This window comes from Trachemys scripta, chromosome 7, assembly GCF_013100865.1.
Source record: "Trachemys scripta elegans isolate TJP31775 chromosome 7, CAS_Tse_1.0, whole genome shotgun sequence".
In the NCBI taxonomy this organism is placed as follows: Eukaryota; Metazoa; Chordata; order Testudines; family Emydidae; genus Trachemys; species Trachemys scripta.
The window spans coordinates 18,105,437-18,127,885 of NC_048304.1; the positions used below are offsets into that span (position 1 = coordinate 18,105,437).

At 45.3% G+C, this 22,449-nt stretch overlaps 1 protein-coding gene across 3 annotated transcripts in view; it reads right to left on the minus strand.

Annotated features, from left to right (window-relative positions):
- Window positions 1–22,449, minus strand: part of SRGAP3 (SLIT-ROBO Rho GTPase activating protein 3) — a 218,620-nt gene that overhangs the window by 90,018 nt on the left and 106,153 nt on the right. For all 3 annotated transcript variants that reach the window (XR_004646405.1, XM_034775363.1, XM_034775362.1), the window contains exon 2: window positions 7,131–7,326. Coding sequence is in view for 2 of the 3 variants with exons in the window: in XM_034775363.1 (XP_034631254.1) it covers window positions 7,131–7,326 (196 nt within the window). In the remaining variant the exon portion in view is untranslated. The remainder of the gene's footprint in view (window positions 1–7,130; window positions 7,327–22,449) is intronic.

A 22,449-nucleotide genomic window follows, 5' to 3' on the forward strand; every position in this document is an offset into this window, starting at 1 on the left:
TTTCATTTGGGTTCTCTCGCACAGCCTCTGGACCCGTTCTATTTCTTCCCAGCAATGACACCAAGCAACATAAGATTCGCAATATTGGACCAGACCCTTACTCTATCAAGTCCAGCATCCTGCCCAAACCTGATGCTTCAGAAGAAGACTGGGGGTGGAGGGCAGAGTAACAGACAGACTGACTGACTGAGGCAAACTGTGGAATACTATACGTGGAGGGGTAGTTTTCTTGTTTGTTTCATTTATTTCTATTAAGCCTACTTCATTTCAGAAAAGATCACAGGGGTCATGCAGTCTGTCAGATTGGACTTCCAACTGTAGAGTGTTGTTGGAGCAAACTTGCTTGCTACAGTGCTTAAAATCAGGTGTTAACACATATAGGAAACATTTCTGCATAATGTGAATATGCCGGTTTATAGTTAAGAGTTACTATCAGCCTAAACCAACTCCCATTGCAGTCAATGGAGAGACTTCCATCCATTTCAATGGGTGTTGGATTGGACCCTGTAAAATGATTGGGGGAATAGCTCAGTGGTTTGAGCATTGGCCTGCTAAACCCAAGGTTGAGAGTTCAATCCTTGAGGGGGCCACTTAGGAATCTGGGACAAAAAAAATCTATCTGGGAATTGGTCCTGCTTTGAGCAGCGGGTTGGACTAGATGACCTCCTGAGGTCCCTTCCACCCCTGATATTCTATGATAAAAGATTAACTCTCACTTGGAGCCATGTGATGCCTATGGGGCACGCACATCAGTACCTGGCCTTGTCATGGGGTGTCCAGCTGTAGATGGTATCCATGTTTGCCCAGAGACTTGAGACCCAAAGCTCAACTACAGATAGTCGAAAAACAGTGTCTGTTTTGTGGGAAATTCTGACATCTGGAAATTTGTTTACATTCCAAATCAGAACCAAAAGTTGACATTTCAAAATCTACGACAGAATGGAAACGCCAAACATTTTCATTATAATATAAAATATAATCCATATTAAATACTACATATAAATGTAAAATATTTAATATAAGTCAAAATGAAATTAAAGAAATGTTTACGTTTTTCAAAATGGCAAAGTTAAAACAAATCATTTGAAAACTTTCCCATCGAAAATTCCTTGATATCAACAAGTTCCCATGAAACATATCAATTTTGACAAGACTGCATTTTCCAATGGAAAACTGATCTGTTGTAAGTTTTTCAACCACCTCTACAGGACACCTCCCTCCTCTCCTTGGGGAAGAAATCTACTGCACAGCTCTTTGGGACAAACCCCCTTATAGAATAAAACAAAAGGATGTGAAAACGAGGAGTCCAGTGGCACTTTAAAGACTAACAGATTTATTTGGGCCTAAGCTTTCATGGGTAAAAACCCCACTTCTTCAGATGCATCAGACCCGTACTCTATGTCCGAAAGAAGTGGGTTTTTACCCATGAAAGCTTAGGCCCAAATAAATCGGTTAGTCTTTAAAGTGCCACCGGACTCCTCATTGTTTTTGTGGATACAGACTAACGACTGCCCCCGATACAAAGGGATGTGGTTCTTCTGCTCAGAGAGAGTTTACAGTCCTGACTGAAGCACAACAATAACAATGGGATAGAATTAGCTCCCACCACAAGATCTCAGGACAGGTAAAGCTGGTGTGACCCCTAGCCATTCCTTCTAATGAAGTAATGGTTTGTGGTACAGTAGTTTGTGTTCGCATAAACTATTGCAATTCTGGAGGGTGACTGGAATTAAACACTGTGGATTAGAACAGTTCTGTGGATGGATGGAGTGGGGAGAACTGAGGGATAAGATAAAACAACATCAGGGATAGAAAGATTGAAAGTGACAAGATGGATGAAAATCCAGAGATACAGGCTAAATCCAGCCCTGCTCTCAGTGGGCACAATGGCACAAAAGTCAATGAAGGTGACTAGTTCATGCTACCGCCAATTGTTACTCTATCAGACCTTCTTACAGCAGGGCTGGGATTGGCCTTTTGTCCAGATTTGTCCCAAGCATATTTGAGTGTCTCAAGGAAAAACCTCCACTGGCAGCTGGCTCTTGGGATGGGGCTGACAGTTAAGGGCGACCCTATATTCTAATGCCTGGGGCTTATTCTTGATGAAAGAATCATTAAAGGGGCTTTTGCACTAATATTTCACCATGGCAATATAAAAGGACATTCCTTCAAGGCAAAAAAGATCTAGCTGATTACGTATTCAAAACCCCAATCATTTCTCCTTCCCTTCCCAATCTCAAAAAATAGTGCACAAGCTGCTGTGGAGACTTCTCACTGCTTAGCCTACACAGGGGCCGTAATTAAGGCTAAGATTATGTCACGGAAGTTGCGGAAGTCACAGAATCCGTGACTTTCCGCAACCTCCATGAGACTGGGGGCCCCGCAGCTAACCAGTCGCTGCTGACAAGGGGGGGACCCGCACCAGCCCAGCTACCGCAGCCCAGCTACCGCAGCCCAGCTACCCCCCACAACTGACCGGCCACCCTTGAGCTGCCCAGCTGCCCCCGCTGGCAGGGGTCCCCCCTGCAGTGGCTCAGCCATCGTGAACAGCTGGGGCCTCCTCCCCCACAGTTCCCAGCCACCGCCACCAGTGGCAGAGGGACCCCACAGCTCCCAGCTGCTGATGACGATGCTCAGTGGCCGCGGACCGGCTGGGAGCCCACCGCAGCTCCCCAGCCTCTGCCATCTCCCTCCCCCCACACAGCTCCCCTGCAGCCACAGGCAGCGGAAAACCCCCTGCAGCTCCCAGCCCTGCAGGGCAGCAGGGAGACCCCTCAGAGCCACTGGGCAATGGGGTCCCTTGCAGCTGCCAGCCGTTGCAGGGAGGGGCAGGATGCTAGACCCTCCTCCCACCCCATTTTGTCAGGGATGTTTTTAGTAAAAGTCAGGGACAGGTCACGGCTTCTGTGATTTTTTGTTTATTTTGTCCCTGACTTGTACTATAAATATCCATGACATAATCGTAGCCTTAGCCATAATGACCAGATACGACATGTAGATTTACTCTACCCTGTGGGACTCCGTGACCAGCTCACATGGATAGTAACATGATTTCTATTAAGGACATTTTAAATACAGGCAGATTTTAGAGCCTCCTTTGTCGAAGGTTAAATACGACTGATTGTGTCACCTATCATGTTCTAAGGGTAGAAAAGCTGGTTCTTGCTCATTGAAAGTACGCTGCATAGCAGCTCAGAGACCTGGAACTGCCTCCTGTTACACTCTTAATTGGAGGACAGTCTCAGACATGTGTATGTGCACATGTCTAATTGAGCAGGGAGCTATTGATTGCATCACTGATGCACCACACTCTCCAACCGCTTGATCAGCGGAGTACTAATGGTGTTGCTTCTGGAAGAAGCAATCTGTGCTCCGAGCTGGCGATCAAGGACTTGCGTGTGATGATGTGAGGGTGAGAAATACAGTCAGTCAATAAGGAGACATAATGAATGCATAATAGTCATCATTATTGAGGACTAGACCATAGTCTGCCCCATACAGCTGCACTGAAGTACAAGTGGGGAACAAGATGCTCTCCCATGCCCTGTTCAGCCTTCCCACATCTCTGCTGCAGGCATGGTGGGGAAAGCAGGGGTTGCATGGCTGAGGCTGCTCCACCTGCACAGCCAGAAGCAGGAGCAGAGGGAAAGGGGTGGGGAATGGAAGGAACTTGGGTTCCATCCCAGAACGCATTGACCCACACAGCTGAGATGGTGTGGAGCGGAGCTAGTCAGAACCAGCAGCAAATTACTACCCCTGGGAAGAAAGGCGATAGTACGGAAGGAATTATGCCTCTCTGGGGCACAACTAATTCCCTGGGCTCTCAGTCCTCTTGGGGTGGTGCAGCTATATGCCACTTCGTATACAGAATGAAGCACAATTTAGCCCCACAGCCTTGCTAGGCTTTAGTGTGACTGCACCCACTCTCTCTCCATTGACTGCGGTAACATCCTATCCCAAGAGCTCATGATGCAGTTCATGCATGTCACTGTATAGCAGTGGTCTCCCAACTTTTTACACACAAGATCACTTGTTGAATTTAAGTGCATCCCAGGATCTACCCCGCCCCTTCACCGAGGTCCCACCCCTTCCCTGAAGCCCTGCCCCTTTCACTCCATCCCCCCCTCTCTGTTACTCGCTCTCCCCCACCCTCACTCACTTTCACCAGGCTGGGGCAGAGGGTTGGGATTCAGGAGGAGGTGTGGGCTCTGGGCTGGGGCCTAGGGGTTCGGAGTGTGCGGGGGGCTCCGGGCTGGGGCTGGAAGCTCTGGGAGGGAGTTTGGGTGCAGGAGCAGGCTCCAGGCTGCGGAAGTGTGTTGGGATGCAGGAGGGGGTATGGGGTGCTGGCTCAGAGGGAAGTCAGGGCTGGGGCAGTGGGTTGGGGTGCAAGAGGGGGTTCAGATGCAATAGGGGGTATGGGGTGTTGGTTCCGGGAGGGGGCTATGGGCTGGAGTGTGGGCTCCCGCTGGGTGGCACTTACCTCAGGCGGCTCCCGGGCAGTAGCGAAGCAAGGCTAAGGCAGGCTCCCTGCCTGCTCCAGCCCCACACCACTCCCAGAAGGGGCCAACGCGCCCCTGGGGTGAGGGAAGGGGGCACATGGCTCCATGTGCTGCCCTCTCTGCAGACACCACCCCTGCAGCTCCCATTGGCCACAGTTCCCCGCTCCCGGCCAATGGGAGCTGCGGAGGCGGTGCTTGCAGCACACAGAGACACCTGCCCACCCACTCCCCGGGGCATGCTGGCCACTTCCAGGAGCAGCATGTTGCCGGGGCAGGCAGGCAGCCTGCCTTAGCAGTAGCCTCACTGCACTGCTGGACTTTTAGCGGCCAGAGATCGCGATTGACTGGGAGAGTCTCCAGGATCGACCAGTCGATCGTGATCGACCAGTTGGTGACCACTGCTGTATATGAGCCCATCCCATTAGCTCCATCCAGACACACTAACCTCAAATTAACCTCCTTTGAAGCATGCTATCACATCCTGCTGTGTGGTAACTTCGGGTATATGCTGACCATCAAGGGGTGGCCACTGCAAGCACATTACTAGGCACTTTACAAAGGTGAATAAGTATTATCACCCCACAGCGTGAACCTTACAGGGCATCATCTCAGCATAATAAATGCAACACCCACACTCCCCGCGGGCAAATGCTTGCCCAGCACTCCAGTTAGGGCACTCGCCAGGAGGAGATGCACATATGACAAAACACCATTGCCGCCAGTTCACAGAGCACAAGCACATTGCTGTAGCCAGTGCTCACGAACTCCTTCCCCTGCTGGGACAGGTATCCTTGATGTAGGGCACAGCAACGTCAGCAAAGCCACCAAGCAAACCAATGGGATTGTACATGTGAATCAATCTATGACCTGTGCATAAACCATGAAAGCCTGTTCCCTAGAGAGTCAGAGTAAATAGATTAAATAAGATTTAGTAATGGGGGAGTAAATGAGATATAGTAATTTAGCCGCACAAGCAACAACTTCTCATGCTGTAATGGAAGAAACATGAGGCTGGAGAAAAGAAAGGGTTTGTAAGGGGCTAGGAATTAGAAAGGTTAAGTGTATCATGCAGGTTGAGGCCCAAGTCCCTAGGATGGGAGCTACACCATGCTGATGGTCCTTGGCCTACAAATGGAATGACACTGGCATCATTTTGGGAAAGATACTTCATAGCTGTGGCTGTCAGAAAAGAGACAGAGACAAACGCTACGGCCAGGGGAGAGAAAGGAAAGGAATTTCCGCTGCAGAATTGCATTGGAAGTACACAGTATGAATATCCTTCTCTCATACTGCACACATTTATATGCAGTTCACTTAGAGTTCAGAACCTGGAAGGCACACATTAGAAAGTGGCATACACTACACAGCATCACTCATGTTCTGCCAAGCGAGACATCCAAGCTAAGACAGGCAGCCAGAGTGAGCTAATCATCATACAGAACACCGGAAATATTGCTGGAGGGAAAACATGAGACCAATTCAAGAGTATGTGCATATTTGGGGCAGCCTCTTTTGTGGTGCCCAACCAAAGATCTTCGGCAAAACTGAATTTGCTGAGTCAATGAGAAAAGAAAAAAGTTAGGAAGTCCCATTTTACAGGGAGTCATTCTTCCAATCATAACCTCATTTTTAAATGGAGCCTTGGAATGATAGTAAAGGCCAGTCAATAACGTTACACACTAAATAGCTTCACCCAAGAAATAGTCTCCCCAGACTCTAAAACTCTGCCTGAAGTTTTTTGCAACCAAGGTTTAGAATGTGGGCTGAGAGTTCACAAGCTGCTTTTGAAAATGTACATGTATTTATACATTCTAAGGCCAGACAGAACTACTATGATAATCTAGTCTGACCCCCTGTATAACACAGGCTTTAACTTTCACCCAATAATTCCTGTTGCATTGAGTCCATATCTTCTGGTTCAGCTAAAGCATATTTTTAGAAAGACATCCGCTTTTAATTTTAAAAAGACTTCAAGTGAAGCAGAATTCGCCACATCCCTTGGTAAGTTGTTCCACTGGTTAATTACTGTTCAAACTGTGTACCTTATTTCCAAGATGAATTTACCTAGCTTCAGCACATTGTGCGTGTGCATTCATGCGCGTGTGCATTCATGCGCGTGTGTAATAGACAAATATTTTAAAAATACAAATACTTTAGTGAACTCAATTTTCAGAAGTTGCCTCCAATTTTGAGTCTGCAAATATCTTCAAATGCAATTTAAAGCACTCTAACCAATAATGACTTGAGTGCATATACAAATCAAGTCCTATAAAATGTACCTGACATTATTGGCACTAACTGAAGTGAAGACACAGAAAATGGAGGCTGAGTTTATGCTCTTTTGGGGGGGGGAGAGAAGAGGAAAAAAATCAAGGTTCACATATTTGACGGTATTGTTTGGAAAAACGAGTTAAAAGAAATGAACTGAAGCAGCAAGTTCAGTGTGACTGTACTGTACAATACCTGATTCTTGATTTCACTTCTCATGACCTGCTGAAAACACAAAACAATGCCACTGTAGCACAATCACTATTAATTTTAGTCAACATTTGGACTTTGCAGCCACAACCAAATGTTAGTTATTGATTCAGGCTCTGGAGCACCCACATGCTCCTGGAAGTCCTTGCTTACTTGAATTGATGGTGTTCTCTGGAGCTGCGGATCTTGGAAGAAAATCGTTCTGCCAGTTTCTCCAGACTCCTGGAGTACTCCAGCTCTATCTCAGCCTTTCTGCGGAAGAACTCCTGGAGGTCCTGCAGGAGCTGCAGCCGGGATTCGGATTGTTGTTCCAGACATTTGAACTGTTCCACCAACTGGGTACGGATTTCTGAACATGCACAAAAAAAGGAGAGAGAGAAAGACGCATTACACAAACAAAATGCAAGAGGCCCTACATGAGATTTGTCTTCACTTGCTTTGCCCCAAGCCTTGCAGTCCTTATTTTCCCCTACTAGAGTAAAACTCCCATTAATGGGCTCAACACCCAATCCAAAGCCCACTGAAGTCAATGGAAGCCTTTCCACTGACTTCCATTGGCACTGGATTGGGCCCTAACCAAAGACTTCAGAATTTGACCCATCAGTCTCAAATGGAACCTTATTCCTTGTAGAATATACAGTATTGCAAGTATATAAGTGGCTGACTTTAAAAGCTGTCCAATTGTCTTAGATAACACGAAAACTGTACCACTATTTTTGTAATATTCGTAGTACTTTCATATTCTTAGTATATTCTTTGTAATATTCGTAGTACTTTCATATTCTTAGTACTTTCATATTCTTAGTACATTGACAAATGTTGACTTCTTAAAGGCTACTACAATAGGAGGCCAAAAACATAACGATGCTCCCCTTCAAATGCAAAGTCCTTATTTTTGTTCATTTCCCCAATATAACTGTTGGGTCATTTAGCATTTCAACTGAATTGTACATTGTGTTTTGGCTGAGAAGTAAGCGAAGGGGAGAAGGTCCAGAAAGCCTTTCAGGCCCTCCAAATTTGCGCTCATAGAACCCTGTGAAAATGATTAGCTTAATGATGATTTGCAGCGATGTGGTCATGTGAGTCTTCAGGACCCAAGTGACTGATATACAATGTATTAAACAGAAATGGGGTTGGGAGAGAGAGAGAATTCTGTTTTTAATGTATCTGTGCCACACCTATCACGATGGTATTTTAACACCTATTATATCCTACATGAATTAATATTCTTTAAGAATTAGATAAATCTGTGCTTTCATCCTGACACTGATCTAGTTCTATCTGTGCTGATAACATCAGCCATATTAAGTAAAATATCCTCTTCGGCAAATCAGAACTATCGGCGAAGTCTGTTTTATATGATGTATCTCCTTTTTATATGCTGGAGAAGTACTGTTTCCTTTTACCATTTTCCTTTTGACAAGACTTTTATCTTGTGCTGTGAAAGATCAATTGCATTTTTTCCAACTCCCACTTCTTAGCCGCTTACATAAATGTAACTGAGGCTGGAAATCTCTTAAACAGGACTGATTCTTGGAAGCTAAGCAAGCAGAATTGGCATAGGGAAAATATGGCTCACTCAACCTATTAGACAATTTGCGTCTCAGCACAAGACAAGCATTATGGCATCTGTGGCACTGGGTGTGGGTCTGAGGAAAACAAACCTTCCCAATTGCTGCTAAAACGTTTGAAAGGTTTATAGCCAAGGATTTTTGTTAATGGTTCTTTAAAGGGGTGAAAAGTCTGGGAAGACTATAAGCAGGAAGTGATTGTTCTTTCTTTCAGAGACTGCAACTATGCTTGCTGCCTGGAGGGAGGGAAGAGCTCTTGAAGGAGAAAACAAAGAGCTTGAAGTGAAAAAAAGAAAGAAAAGAAAAATCAGACTAGATAGCAGGGAACATTTCTTAAGAGTGACAACAATTAGAGCCAGCCACGGAGACTTCTAAAGAAAGCAGCTGCACAATGGAGGCACCTAAAAAAGGAAGCTAGAATCGGAAGCTAAAGATGAAAATGTTTCATGAGATTAGCCTCTGCTCCCTGTCTCATGGGGGTCAAGACTGTTCCCTAAAGGTATGTCTACACTGCAACTGGGAGCATGCCTCCAAACCCGGGCTGACAGACACTTGCTAGCTCAGCACAAGCTTGTGTGCTAAAATTAGTGTGAATGTTGCATGGCATGGGTGGCAGCACAGGCTAGCCACCCGACTACAAGCCTGCCCGACCCAGGCTGGGAGCTCGCTTCCAGCTGCAGTGCAGACATATCCTAAGAGGCCAGAATTTCAAAGCTAGACATACACAACTGCGTGTACCTAAACATACAGGCCTGTAGCCAAGTATACACATGCACGGGGCCAGCTAGGCACTTTATCTAGCATGTGCAGATATCCGATGTGTGTGTTCATATCAGGTGTTCACAAACGTACACAGACAACTGCATGTGCCTAAACCTTCAAAATCTAGTCGTATAATTTCCCCAGTAGGAATGGTGTGAAGAAAATGTCCTACATGATGCAGGAGACAACCTAGAACCATTTTAGCCAAGCCATCTGCAGAAATTTTAAAAATACGGAGGACATTTTTAAAATACATAATTTATTTTTACTGAGATTTGTGTATTGAGATTTTTTTAAAACTCAATCAATTTAGCTGCCTGCATCCAAGTTGAATAGGATGCGTCTGCATATTGTATATTGCAAAAAGCGAATAGCCAAGTACAGCATTAAGCCTGTATCCTCCATATCTTATGTACTGAGCTGGAATTCCTATCTCCTACATTGTCATTCTCGGGTGTAGATTGTGACAAAAGGACACAGCTCCTAGTAAGGGCCGGCATGGCAGGAGCATCTTAGGGAAGGCATTATGACTCAGGGATCCACAATTCCCTGCCTGCTCCTCCATTGCTCTAAAGAGTGCAATAAATCGCACCTGGCCTAATACCAGCACAAAACGACTACAATCACCACTCCCATCCCTTCCCCTTTGTATTAGCTAAGTTCTCCCCTGATTCCAGAGGGCTAGAAATTTACAAAGCAACCCTCCTGCAGTGGCTAACCTCCGCAGCCCAGTGCTTTGGGGATGGAGCCAAGGATCCACACATTCCCTATTATTCCCAGATCACCGGCTTCTTATTCCTCCTTACGCCCCTGAGCAGTCGTGCAGGCTGAGGGGTGATTCAACCCTTAGTCTGTAAACTGCTCAGGCACCAACAATTGTACAGTACAATGGGCCCGGATTCTGATTGCCTCTGGTGCTACTGCAGTATCAATAATAATGTCCAACTCACTACAGAGCTATTTACTCTTAACGTTAGTGAGAAAAACGTAGATTTTTTTTTAAAAATGTCGTAGCCCAGATCCTCAGCCGATATGTAATCGCTGTAGCGCAAATAAAATCAGAGTTAGGCTGATTTATACCAGCAGAGGATCTGGCCCAATTTCTTTTTGCAGGTTTACTCTTTTGAAGTCAGTGGAGTTGCACCCGCAACACCAGGAGTCAACTTGTCCCATTCATCCACAACACAGGCCATATTACATTCCATCATGACAACAGCCCAAGTCACATGGATATCACAAGTCCCAGCCTATCCACTACGCTAAGCGAATCTGAACACACACACACACACACACACACACACACACACACACACGGAGCAGAAATGCAATTTGTCGTTATTGGGAAAAGTGCTGCATCAAGACTCATTGAACTGACTGCCCTGAAATTTCATTTCAACAGCACATCTCAGAGGCTTCATTATCAGCAAAGTGGCACGTTGGCAAGACAGCAAAGGAAGATCGATATTCTGGGATGCTTCTGGAGTTCAAATGCTTTGGCACGTAGAACGTAAATTTGCGGCTTTTTGTTCTGCCAGCACGAACACCACAAAGTGGAAGGGATTTCCAGAAAAATTATATTTTGGTAGAACTAAAATTGAAATGTTTAGCTTCCCTCATGCCTGTCTGTAAGAATCATAGAATATCAGGACTAGAAGGGACCTCAGGAGGTCATCTAGTCCAACCCCTTGCTCAAGGCAGGACCAATCCCCAACTAAATCATCCCAGCCAGGGCTTTGTCAAGCTTGACCTTAAAAACCTCTAAAGAAGGAGATTCCACCACCTCCCTAGGTAACCCATTCCAGTGCTTCACCACCCTCCTAGTGAAAAAGTTTTTCCTAATATCCAACCTAAACCTCCCCCACTGCAAGTTGAGACCATTACTCCTTGTTCTGTCATCTACTACCACCGAGAACAGTCTAGATCCATCTTCTTTGGAACCCCCTTTCAGGTAGTTGAAAGCAGCTATCAAATCCCCCCTCATTCTTCTCTTCTGCAGACTAAACAAACAATCCCAGTTCCCTCAGCCTCTCCTCATAAGTCATGTGCTCCAAACCCCTAATCATTTTTGTTGCCCTCCGCTGGACTCTTTCCAATTTGTCCACATCCTTCTTGTAGTGTGGGGCCCAAAACTGGACACAGTACCCCTGATAAGGCCTCACCAATGTCGAACAGAGGGGAATGATCACATCCCTCGATCTGCTGGCAATGCCCCTACTTATACAGCCCAAAATGCCATTAGCCTGCTTGGCAACGAGGGCACACTGTTGATTCATAGCCAGCTTTTCATCCACTGTAACCTCTAGGTCCTTTTGTGCAGAACTGCTGCCTAGCCACTCGGTCTCTAGTCTGTAGCAGTGCATGGGATTCTTCCGTCCTAAGTGCAGGACTCTGCACTTGTCCTTGTTGAACCTCATCAGATTTTTTTTGGCCCAATCCTCTAATTTGTCTAGGTTTCTCTGTATCCTATCCCTACCCTCTAGCGTATCTACCACTCCTCCCAGGCATAAAGCAAACCTGGCAAGAGCCTTCTGCAGGAAGCTGGGGAGCAGTCATTTTAATTTACCCAATGAAAAAATTAAAAGTTTTCAGCAAAATTTTTCAATTTTGTATGAAAAGGGCATTTCCTGTTGGAAAATTCTTCTAATGAAAAATTTCCCAACCAGTTCCAGGAAACGTCATTTGGCAAGCTCCAGTGCATTCTTAGCAAGGCTGGGGGGCGGCGCGGTGCTCGGCTAGGGGGCTCGGGAGGCGGCGCTCGGCTCGGGGGATCGGGGGGCGGCGCTTTTTTTTGTTGCTTGGGGCAGCAAAAAAGCTAGAGCCGGCCCTGCCCAAAGGAGAGACTAATACAAGGGGATCTTTGTGGCAGGCAATGGGGATTCTTTTTTTAATATCTGCTCTTGGTGTCCCAATGCCACAAAACTCGGAGTACCTCCTGCGATAGGGTAGCATCCTGTCCTTACACTGATTTCAATGGGAGTGAAAGGCACTCAGTGTCCTGCAGGAAGTGGCAGGATACGGCCCAAAATGTAGCTCTTTTGTGCTTTGCTGACTGGATCCCTCCGTGCCTGCAAGCAGTAGCTGTACTTTCTAGATGTACTGAGTCCAGACTGTATCGTGTTAAAATGTCACAGACTGCATAATACCAGAGGCACAGCCTAAACTCAAAAGGAAATAAACAGACGTGGGTTAGGAAAGTTGCTACTTGGGAACATCTGTTGTTTGATGGGCAGGCTGGGCTTTTTCCCTGGGGTTAGCATGATAGATCACGAATGACTACAACGGCCACAGCAATCTAAAAAATACTATCCAACATACAGAGCATGACATCATTATATCACCAAAAAGGAAGCTCAATGATCTGTACCAAGATAATACAACAATATCATTTCAACATCTCAAACAACATGAGAGTGAGCCCACAAGCATGCACATGAGCGTGTGTGTGTGTGTGTGTATATATTTGTATGCCAGTCCTCAATCTTTTTGAAGTATCACGAAGTCATAGTACTTTGTAAGGCTGGGACAATATCCTATCTTAATCCTATTAGGATAAGATGATCAACAAGAACAGCCAGTTTGCCCTACGTCACTAGTACTGAATGCATCCCAGTCTAGCTGGCTTTGTTTCGTATCGCTTACCAAACACAAGCTAAGAGAGCTTGCCACCACTTCTGCTTCTGGTGCACTGCCCAGTGTTACTGGAGGGTTATGGTTTATCAAAAGAACACTCCTAAAAGTTTCATAGAAAACTTGACTTGCCTTTAGTGGTGGCCACAGTAAAAAGCCTCCAAAATCAACATGCATATATAACATATGGAACAATTCCTGGGCCTCAGATGTGCTTGAAATAATTAGACACAGAACCAGTTAGGATGACCATACATCCTGTTTTGGCCAGGACAGTCCCCTTTTTAAGCCCTGTCCCAGATGTTCCGACTTTTTTGGCAAATTTGGACATTTGTCCGATTTGCTCTTGCCAACCGACCAGTTTTGCCAAAAAAAGTGGAGTGCACCTCCCTAGGGGCATGAAGGAACATTCAGGGTTACCACCTGGCTGGTATTTGTCCGGCCTGGCTGGTTTTCTTATGGATTCTTCCAGTTGTCAGGAAAATAATTTCATCTCCCAGGGGTTATTTTACATGCATCTAAAAATTTGCATTAGCATCACAGTTCACTGGGATATCCAATGTTAAAACTTCCGGCATCCAGCTGAAGATGCTGCAGTGTTCCCACTTCCGCAGTTTAAGCGAGAACAGATCAAAACTGTTGAAAATACAGTAGCTGTCTGCCCACCAACACGCAAGCGCATCGTGTGTGTGTGGGGGGGGGGTTAGGTCACTATAAGTGGCTGTTGAAGTGGGGTTTGCAAAATTGCCTTGCTGTTGGGGTTACAATGGGCTTGCCTTGTGTGGGGGAAAGAGGGGAGGGGTTGCTGGGTTTTTTTACATTTCACCCTAGGTGCCAGGGCTTGGGCTGTCAGCCCCTGGGGGCAGGGTGCCTCTGGCTGTCAGCCCCAGGCAGGGGACGGGGGGGGCTCAGGCAAGCCCTGCACAAATATCCAGTTTTCCCTTTAGGAAATATGGTCACCCTAGAACCATGAAAAGCTCAACATGTCAGCATATACACATTTAAGTCACCTCATACCAGCAATTTATTATTCGTCGCTGATCTAAGAGGCGTTTCAACAAGATTGCCCACTTTCACCCCTACCAACTGGTGTTTAAAGAAGAGTGTATGGAGAGCAAACAAGCACTAGAGAATTTGTATCAGGTGGTATTATTTATGCTTGTCTAACTCCCCACCTAATGATCTGCCACTAGGCTGCAAAGAAAATCCAAGGAGCTACAAAATCAAGTGTGAGAGCAGCCTCTCTTGCTTATGCCTGTGACCTCTTATGGTGAATTAGTAACAATCTCCAGGAACACCTACGCTCTCTATTTCTGTACATAGTTGCTGGGAACCTGCTCTTTTTTTTTTTTTTTTTTTTTTTTCTTCTTCAAGTTGCTGCTCACTGGCCAGCTAGAAATTACAAGTTGAAACAGCTGTTTTGACAGATGTGCACATACAGCTACTGGTGCATCTGCAGTACATGCCACAGCCCATTTGTTTGACTTAAGCTGGTTCATTTGAGAAGGTCCACAGCACAGTCAAGCAGCTTTTCTAATTTCTGTTCATGTATCTCCTTTTCTCGGGTTTCTGCTGGAGCAGGGAAGGGATGGTCTATCTCATGCTCTGGTTGTCTGGAGAAATGTTGGTGGACCAATATTTGTTTCAATCCTGCAGCCTCTCATTTTCTGAGTAACTTCTGTGGGGATCCAACACCCAACCCAGACATTATTGGGCATCACTGCTGTCATGTTCCTGTACCAGATATGGACTGGGCACAGAGCTTGCTTATACATACCAGATGTGTTCATAAGATCCTTTAACGCTCTGCCAGGTATGGCTGACGTTCATTTAAATAAAGACTTTTATACACAATGCCACCTAGTGGTTGAACAGTATTATGCAGTTTAGCATTCCATTACATCTCTCCCTTTAAGTTCTACATTCCTATCCTTTACAATATTTACACTATCACGTTGTCTTTGAAGTTCAGTACGTTTGAGTCTGTTAAATGTCTCTGAATCGTACTGATTTTCAAATTACATGACCTAAACACATAAACTTGGTCATCTGGCTGTCCATTAGTTGCAATGACTGGCTGTGGTTGATTTGGAATCCTTGAGTTGTCTTCTTGTTCCGCGTTTACCCTGTTGTCTGCTCTCTTTCTGAGGAACAAACTGTTGATGTTGATTGTTTCTGTTGAACTCTCCACTGTCAGTCTTAATCACATATGCTTTGGATGCTTTATGTTCACAACAGCTGGAGTTGTCCATCCTTTTTCTCCACCCAATTTGACATGAACATGGACACCAGCTTCTAGACCTGGCAATTCTCTGAGTGGCATCTGTTCTAAAAGTGTTCATAAGCTCTTATCTTTATCTGATTTGGCGACTCTCTTCACGTCTGGCCACTTTGGAAACAGGTTTTTTTCCCCAGAGTTGGAACAGTAGTTCTGAATTGCCTTCCCTTCAGCAGTTGTGCTGCACTATCTCTAGTAGCCGCTATTGGTGTTGATCTGTAACTCAGAAGAGTGAGGAATGGATCTTCCTGCTGCAGGACTATTTTTTTCTTTTTAGTCTATCTGTACAGTTCTCTTGGCCTCCCCATTTGCTTATAGATAATAGGGGCAGCTATTAATATGATCAGTCATATTTCATTTGGAATTATTTAAATTCTCCTGCAGTGAATTGTGGTCCACTGTCCACAATATGAGTCAACTCCCTGACTGCTTTGGTATGGCAAACAACTGCAAAATGTCTATATCTCATGCATGTATTACACCGTGCACCTATGGCTGGATATGCATCATTTCTTGGGATATGATTCCTTCCTCACCTTGTGCATGTAGGTTGGAATTTGTCTCTCTTAGCCTGGGAGTTCTCTCGCCTTGCCTCAGGGGTTTTTGATAATGACTTTTAACACTCAAGAGTCTGTTTTTAGCTTCTAAGCTAGTTTCAGGTTTGTCAAGTTGGTCCTGGCTTTTGTTCTGTTTGACTGATTCTGACTCTTTTGATAACTGTATAGCTATGACTAAGGTAAATTTTTTCTTAAATTGTAGCTGCTGTGAAATGTTTTGAATCTGTTAACCCAATAACCAGCCTGTCTCTGTTATTTTGGGGAATTCAAAAAATGAAAATGTCAGTTTTCAGATAATGTCTGCAGAGCTCATATAAAACGTGCAACATTTTTCCCTGGTTCTTGAATTCTTCTGTTGGAAACATGCTCTTGCATCAACCACATTTCTCTGAGGTATAACGTATACATCACAGAGTCATCTTTGTGCCTGTTTTCAGTAAAGTCAAAGGATTTAAAGGACATACTCTGCTAGCTTCCCCATAGCATAAATGGAAGATGATACCTGTACATCTCCAGTGTCTTTGTGCAGCTTGGTAGCAATGTGAAATCTTGCAAAATATTGTTTCCAGTCTCTTCATTCTGAAGGTTTGTCAAAGCTGAAGTTCTCTGGGGCACTGAAAAGTGGCATGCGGGTGAGATCCTGCAACCTTTGTTGATTTGTTCCTTCTGTTTGCAACTTCTGTTGCTGTTTTTCGTTTACTCCGGACTCCATGTCACGTTCCTCTGTGCCAGATATGGACTGGCCACTGAGCTTGCTGACATATACCAGATGTGTTCATCACAAGATCCTTTAATGCTCTGCCAAGTACAGCTGAGGTTCATTTAAATCAGGTATTTTACATAGTGCCACCTAGTGACTAAATAGTATAATAGCTTAGCATTCCACTACAACCACTATTGACTGGGATCATCTGGACAAAGCCTACGTCAGGGGTCTCAAACACGCAGCCTGCGGTCTCAAACAGCAGCAGCTCCCAGTACCCCCAGAGTTGTTTCCTGTGGCCGCCAAGCTCTCCTCCCCTGCCGCCCCCAGCGCGCCGTGTCCCCACTCCTCTGCCTACCTGCAGGCGCTTCCCGCCACCAAACAGCTGTTTGGCGGCGCTTAGCACTTTCCAGGAGTGAGGGGGGAGGAGGCGGAGGCGGAGAAGAGGCAGGACAGGGGTGGAGATTTTGGGGAAGGGGTTGGAATGGCGGCGGGGAAGGGGTGGGAAGAGACGGGACCTCATGGAAGGGGTGGAGTGGGGGCAGGGCTGGGGGGGCTTTTGTACCTTTATATGAAAAGGTGTCAGTGATGTGGCCCTCCAGTCAATGTACTAGTCCTTATGTGGCCCTCCTGGTGATTTGAGTTTGGGATCCCTGGCCTATGTGATCAATTTCCTGCAACTGGAAGGTGTAATTAACGACAGAATTAAGTCCTTCCTGTCTTACTCTTTCGACCCTTCAATTTTGGGACTGTCTACAGGTATCTGGGGTGACAGATTCTCTTCTTTCCTGACTCTGTTGACCTATCATCCAATAACCTCCTTGACATCAACAGTAACCAAGTCTTACTATCTCTCATTAGTGTAATTCCCAGTACTATTTCCACTTACATTATCCTCTGACTCTCAATAACAAGGACCTAGGGCAAATATCATTGAGAAAGTGGCAGGCGACTTTAGATTAGATAACCTTTTTTATTTTTATTGTTTTAAGAACTATTTGTTTCTCCACATCTTGCTCATCAGCACAGTTTAAACCTATGGTCTCCAGCACCGAAGTCGTGTGCCTCTACCACTTGAACTGGTAGCAGCAGCGCTCTCCTGTCCTCTATGTGGACTAACCATGTGAAGTAGACGTGACACACACAGTGCATACGTGTGTTTTTTTTTTTAATCTAACCTTGGCCAGGTAGGACTGGCTGAGGACAGCTCCAATGGCAAATATAAAGGAGGGTTCTGTATGTGCGAGAACAGCAGGAGATGCAGTAAAACACTGGATGTAGGTCACCACTAAGAAAACAACTAAGTGAAAGCAGAAAAAAGTTTCACTGTGAATGGAAATTCTCACTTGAAATTGCCTCTATGGCTCCTGAACAGATATATTATTAAACAACAATACTGCAAAGAATAGTCAGACATTCAGGAAAAAAAAGACTCCCAAATATACTGTATACTGCTGAGAGATGAACTTCCTGTTCACAGCTTTATGGACAATTTTCAAGCCATTAAAATTCTTGAGAGCCCTGGTAAAACATCTTTGAGGAGACTAAAATGGCCATTACAATAACCAGAAAGAGAGTTTGATCTTTTTCAATAATACCCTTTAGATTGCAAAGATCTCAAAAGTGTGAACTTTCTTAAACGCCTGGCAGGTGAACTGTAAAAGCTGCAAAGAATGTGGAGGAAGAAGGACACCTACAGAAACCTCATTATCAGCTAACATAATGTCTGCAATAATGGAACTGGAGGCTGCGGGCTGAGCAACAGTCACGAAAAAAGCAAAAGATCCTGGAAAACAGTGAACACACTGAAAAAAGAAAAGTAACCCCGAAGTTAATAAGGCAGCTTACGTGGAATCCTCCTTGTGCTGAACAGAAAAGCAAGCTCATTAGTGCAGTCCAATCATATGTACTCTACTTGAAACCATTTTAAGTTGCTGGCTCGCATTAGTTACAGGACTGGAGATTTCTTCTCTAGCAGTCAATGAAGTAGACTCAAAATGGTTTTCTTAAAACAACTTTCACTTTGGTCCATTCATTATACCATGTTCTCTTCATAGCACCATCCTTAGGAGGGCAAGCGAGATCCATCGTAGGCTTTGTAGGAGAGTAGCCAGCCACCTGCTTTAGACTCCTGCCTCTCTCTCTCTCTCTCTCTTTTTTAAAATGATTACTCCAAAAGAACTTTCCCCTCTGCTTCTAGCACCCAACATACCCAACTGCTAGCCAGACCCCAGAGCAGACTCTTCCTAGAGCACCCTGCCTGGTAGCTGAGCTCACTGCATGCATGTGTCCTGCATATTACTGCAACCGAGACTGGAAAGCAAAACGTCATGGTCCATGCAGGGCAGGTCTATTACATGCTGCACAAGGGCATGTCAAGCTTCCACCTGCCCAAGCCAATAGGAGCTGTGCTGATCTTGCCTCATCAGAAAATTGCTCTGTGTGTCTTTTGCATGAAGAATCCTCCTGGTGTCATAACTAATTGTAATGAAATTTAGTATATCTGAGCACCAAGGAAAAGAAAATAGGTAGAGAGGGGTTCAAAACCAACACCTAGATGTGAACAACCCCTGAACTTTGGGAAATATTCAGATCTAGACTCAGTTCAGCATTTGACAGCTGGCTGCTGTATCCATAATGGGCACAACCAAAACTCAGACTGAAATGACTCATTACTGCTACCGTTCTTTCTTATACAGCACTGACCTTGATGAGAGGCCAACAGAACAATACATCCATTGGATATGAAATAACGTGTCTATACCTCAAACCTATTCAGTACACTTCATTTATTCAAACAACACCATTTCCAAATCCTGAAAGGTGTCCTGATAGAGTTAGCTGTGCATGCATTGCCCGTGCTACCCCCACTTCTCATCCTCGCTCCCATCTGACCCACATCTGATGTAAAACACAATAATGCTACAAACAAGGATCAGTAAAGCAAAGAGTTTCTAGGATCAGAGGCAGACAGTGGCTTGTAATTGAGATGAGCTCTGCATAGCTCCCACCTCAGTCAGGGAGAGGCTGCTTAGCCAGACAGACTCCCTCGTGACTTACCTAGGGCATCTGCTGCCTACACAAAATGAGAATACCAGCTCATGTCTCAGCTGCAGAACACACAAAGATCTACTAGATCAGTGGTTCTGAACCAGGAGGTACGCAAGGGGTACATCATCTCATCTAGATATTTGCCTAGTTTTACAACAGGCTACATAGAAAGCACTAGCGAAGTCAGTACAAACTAAAATTTCATACAGACGATGACTTATTTATATTGCTTTATATACTATACACTGAAATGGAAGTAAATAATCTGGAATATAAATATTGTATTTTAAAATTCTATGGTAAAAATGAGAAAGTAAGCAATTTTTCAGTACTAGTGTGCAGAGACATTTTTGTCCTATGTCTGGTTTTGTAAGCAAGTAGTTTTTAAGAGAGGTGAAACTTGGGGTACACAAGGCAAATCAACCACCTTAAAGGGGTAGAGCACTCTGGAAAGGTTGAGGGCCAGCCACTGTACTAGATGAAGGGGAGCTCATTTGAGGCACATAAGCTATGCCACAGACACCCGATTTGTGATTAAAAATAAAAAAAAACTAATGGCTACTAAAGGATGAAAAAAAGCAAACAAAATGCTGATTGAAAATGATATCTCAGAACAATCAATATCAGAGTGTTTTGGTCTTTATGCTAGCAAGCAATTCCTTTCTACCTCATCTTTCATTATGAAGGCTTCCAGGGCAAATATCTGCATATGCCACAGTCTGTGTACACAAACACACACACACACACACTTTTTTAGATATTGGCATAGAAAGTAAGCTTATTAAGTTTGCGGATGATACCAAACTGGGAGGGATTGCAACTGCTTTGGAGGACAGGGTCATAATTCAAAATGATCTGGACAAATTGGAGAAATGGTCTGAGTTAAACAGGATGAAGTTTAACAAAGACAAATGCAAAGTGCTTCACTTAGGAAGAAAAAAATCAGTTTCACATATACAGAATGGGAAGAGACTGTCTAGGAAGGAGTACGGCAGAAAGGGATCTAGGGGTTATAGTGGACCACAAGCTAAATGAGAGTCAACAGTGTGATGCTGTTGCAAAAAAAGCAAACATGATTCTGTATTAACAGGTGTGTTGTGAGCAAGACACGAGAAGTTATTCTTCCGCTCTACTCTGCTCTGGTTAGGCCTCAGCTGGAGTATTGTGTCCAGTTCTGCGCACCGCATTTCAAAAAAAGATGTGGAGAAATTGGAAAGGGTCCAGAGAAGAGCAACAAGAATGATTAAAGGTCTTGAGAACATGACCTATGAAGGAAGGCTGAAAGAATTGGGTTTTTTAGTTTGGAAAAGAGAAGACCGAGAGGGGACAGGATAGCAGTTTTCAGGTATTTAAAAGGGTGTCATAAGGAGGAGGGAGAAAACTTGTTCACCTTAGCCTCTAAGGATAGAACAAGAAGCAATGGGTTTAAACTGCAGCAAGGGAGGTCTAGATTGGACATTAGGAAAAAGTTCCTAACTGTCAGGGTGGTTAAACACTGGAATAAATTGCCTAGGGAGGTTGTGGAATCTCCATCTCTGGAGATATTTAAGAGTAGGTTAGATAAATGTCTATCAGGGATGGTCTAGACAGTATTTTGTCCTGCCATGCGGGCAGGGGACTGGACTCGATGACCTCTCGAGGTCCCTTCCAGTCCTAGAATCTATGAATCCACCACTGAAATGGAGCCATCTCTGGAATGAAACACAGAAGCTTAACCCAGAAGCACAGCAACTCTGCCCAACTGGTTTTGTAACTGAGAAATACCATACTCTGTTGCAGGGGTTCTCAACCTTTTTCTTTCGGGGGCAAACAGGGGGCCCCAGGAAGCTAAGTTGCTCAGGCTGGGTGGCAGGGCTTGGATCTTTAATGACCATGTAGGGGGACTTTGGATTTCTGCCTTGGGTCCCAGGAAGTTTAATGCCGGCCCTACTTGGCGGACCCCCTGAAACCAGCTCATGGCCCCCCAGGATGCCCCGGATAGGGTGACCAGATGTCCCGATTTTATAGGGACAGTCCCGATATTTGGGGCTTTGTCTTATATAGGTGCCAATTACCCCTCACCCCATCCTGATTTTTCACCCTTACTATCTAGTCACCCTAGGTCCAGACCACTGTTTGAGAACCACTGCTCTATTGGAACTGCAGCAGAAATTTTGGTAGGCAGAATTTAGTAACCATAACTGAAAGCTGGCCCAGGACACCACCCCAGTAGGCTAAAGTCCCAACTTGGGGGGGGGAGGAGGAAAGAGTCATGAGATTTTTTTATGACCATAAGTATCCAGCACATCAATTTTAATCTCATTAAAAAAATTGTACCTCAGCATTCCTTACATCATGCTCATAAATTCATAGACTTTAAGGTCAGAAGGGACCATCATGATCATCTAGTCTGACCTCCTACATATTGCAGGCCACAGAACCTCACCCACTCACTCCCGTAATAGACCTCTAACCTCTGGCAGAGTTACTGAAGTCCTCAAATCATGGTATAAAGCAGTGGTCCCCAAATTTTTCAGGGTCACATACACCCCTTTATCCCTGTTTCCCCCCCCCAAGAGCCAGGGCCATGGCTCTAGGGGGCACGTGTACAGGGGTAAGGGGACCGAGGGTGGGGCCGCAGCTGGGGGTAGGCCTGCAGCTGGGGGCAGGGCAGGGCTGAGTCGCAGCAGGGGCCAGCAGCCGGGGCCACGGTTGAGGGCTGAGGCTGGGGGCGGGCACAGGGCCAGGCACCAGGACTACAGTTGGGAGCAGGGGCGGAACAGAGCTGGGGTATGCTCCCTCCCCATCTCCTGTGGGGACTGGCCTTGGACCCCACCGCACACCCCCTCCCAAACTTTCCTCCGCGTCCCCTAGTGGGGTGTGCCCCACAGTTTGGGGACCACTGGTTTAAAGACTTCAAGTTAGAGAATTCACCATTTACACT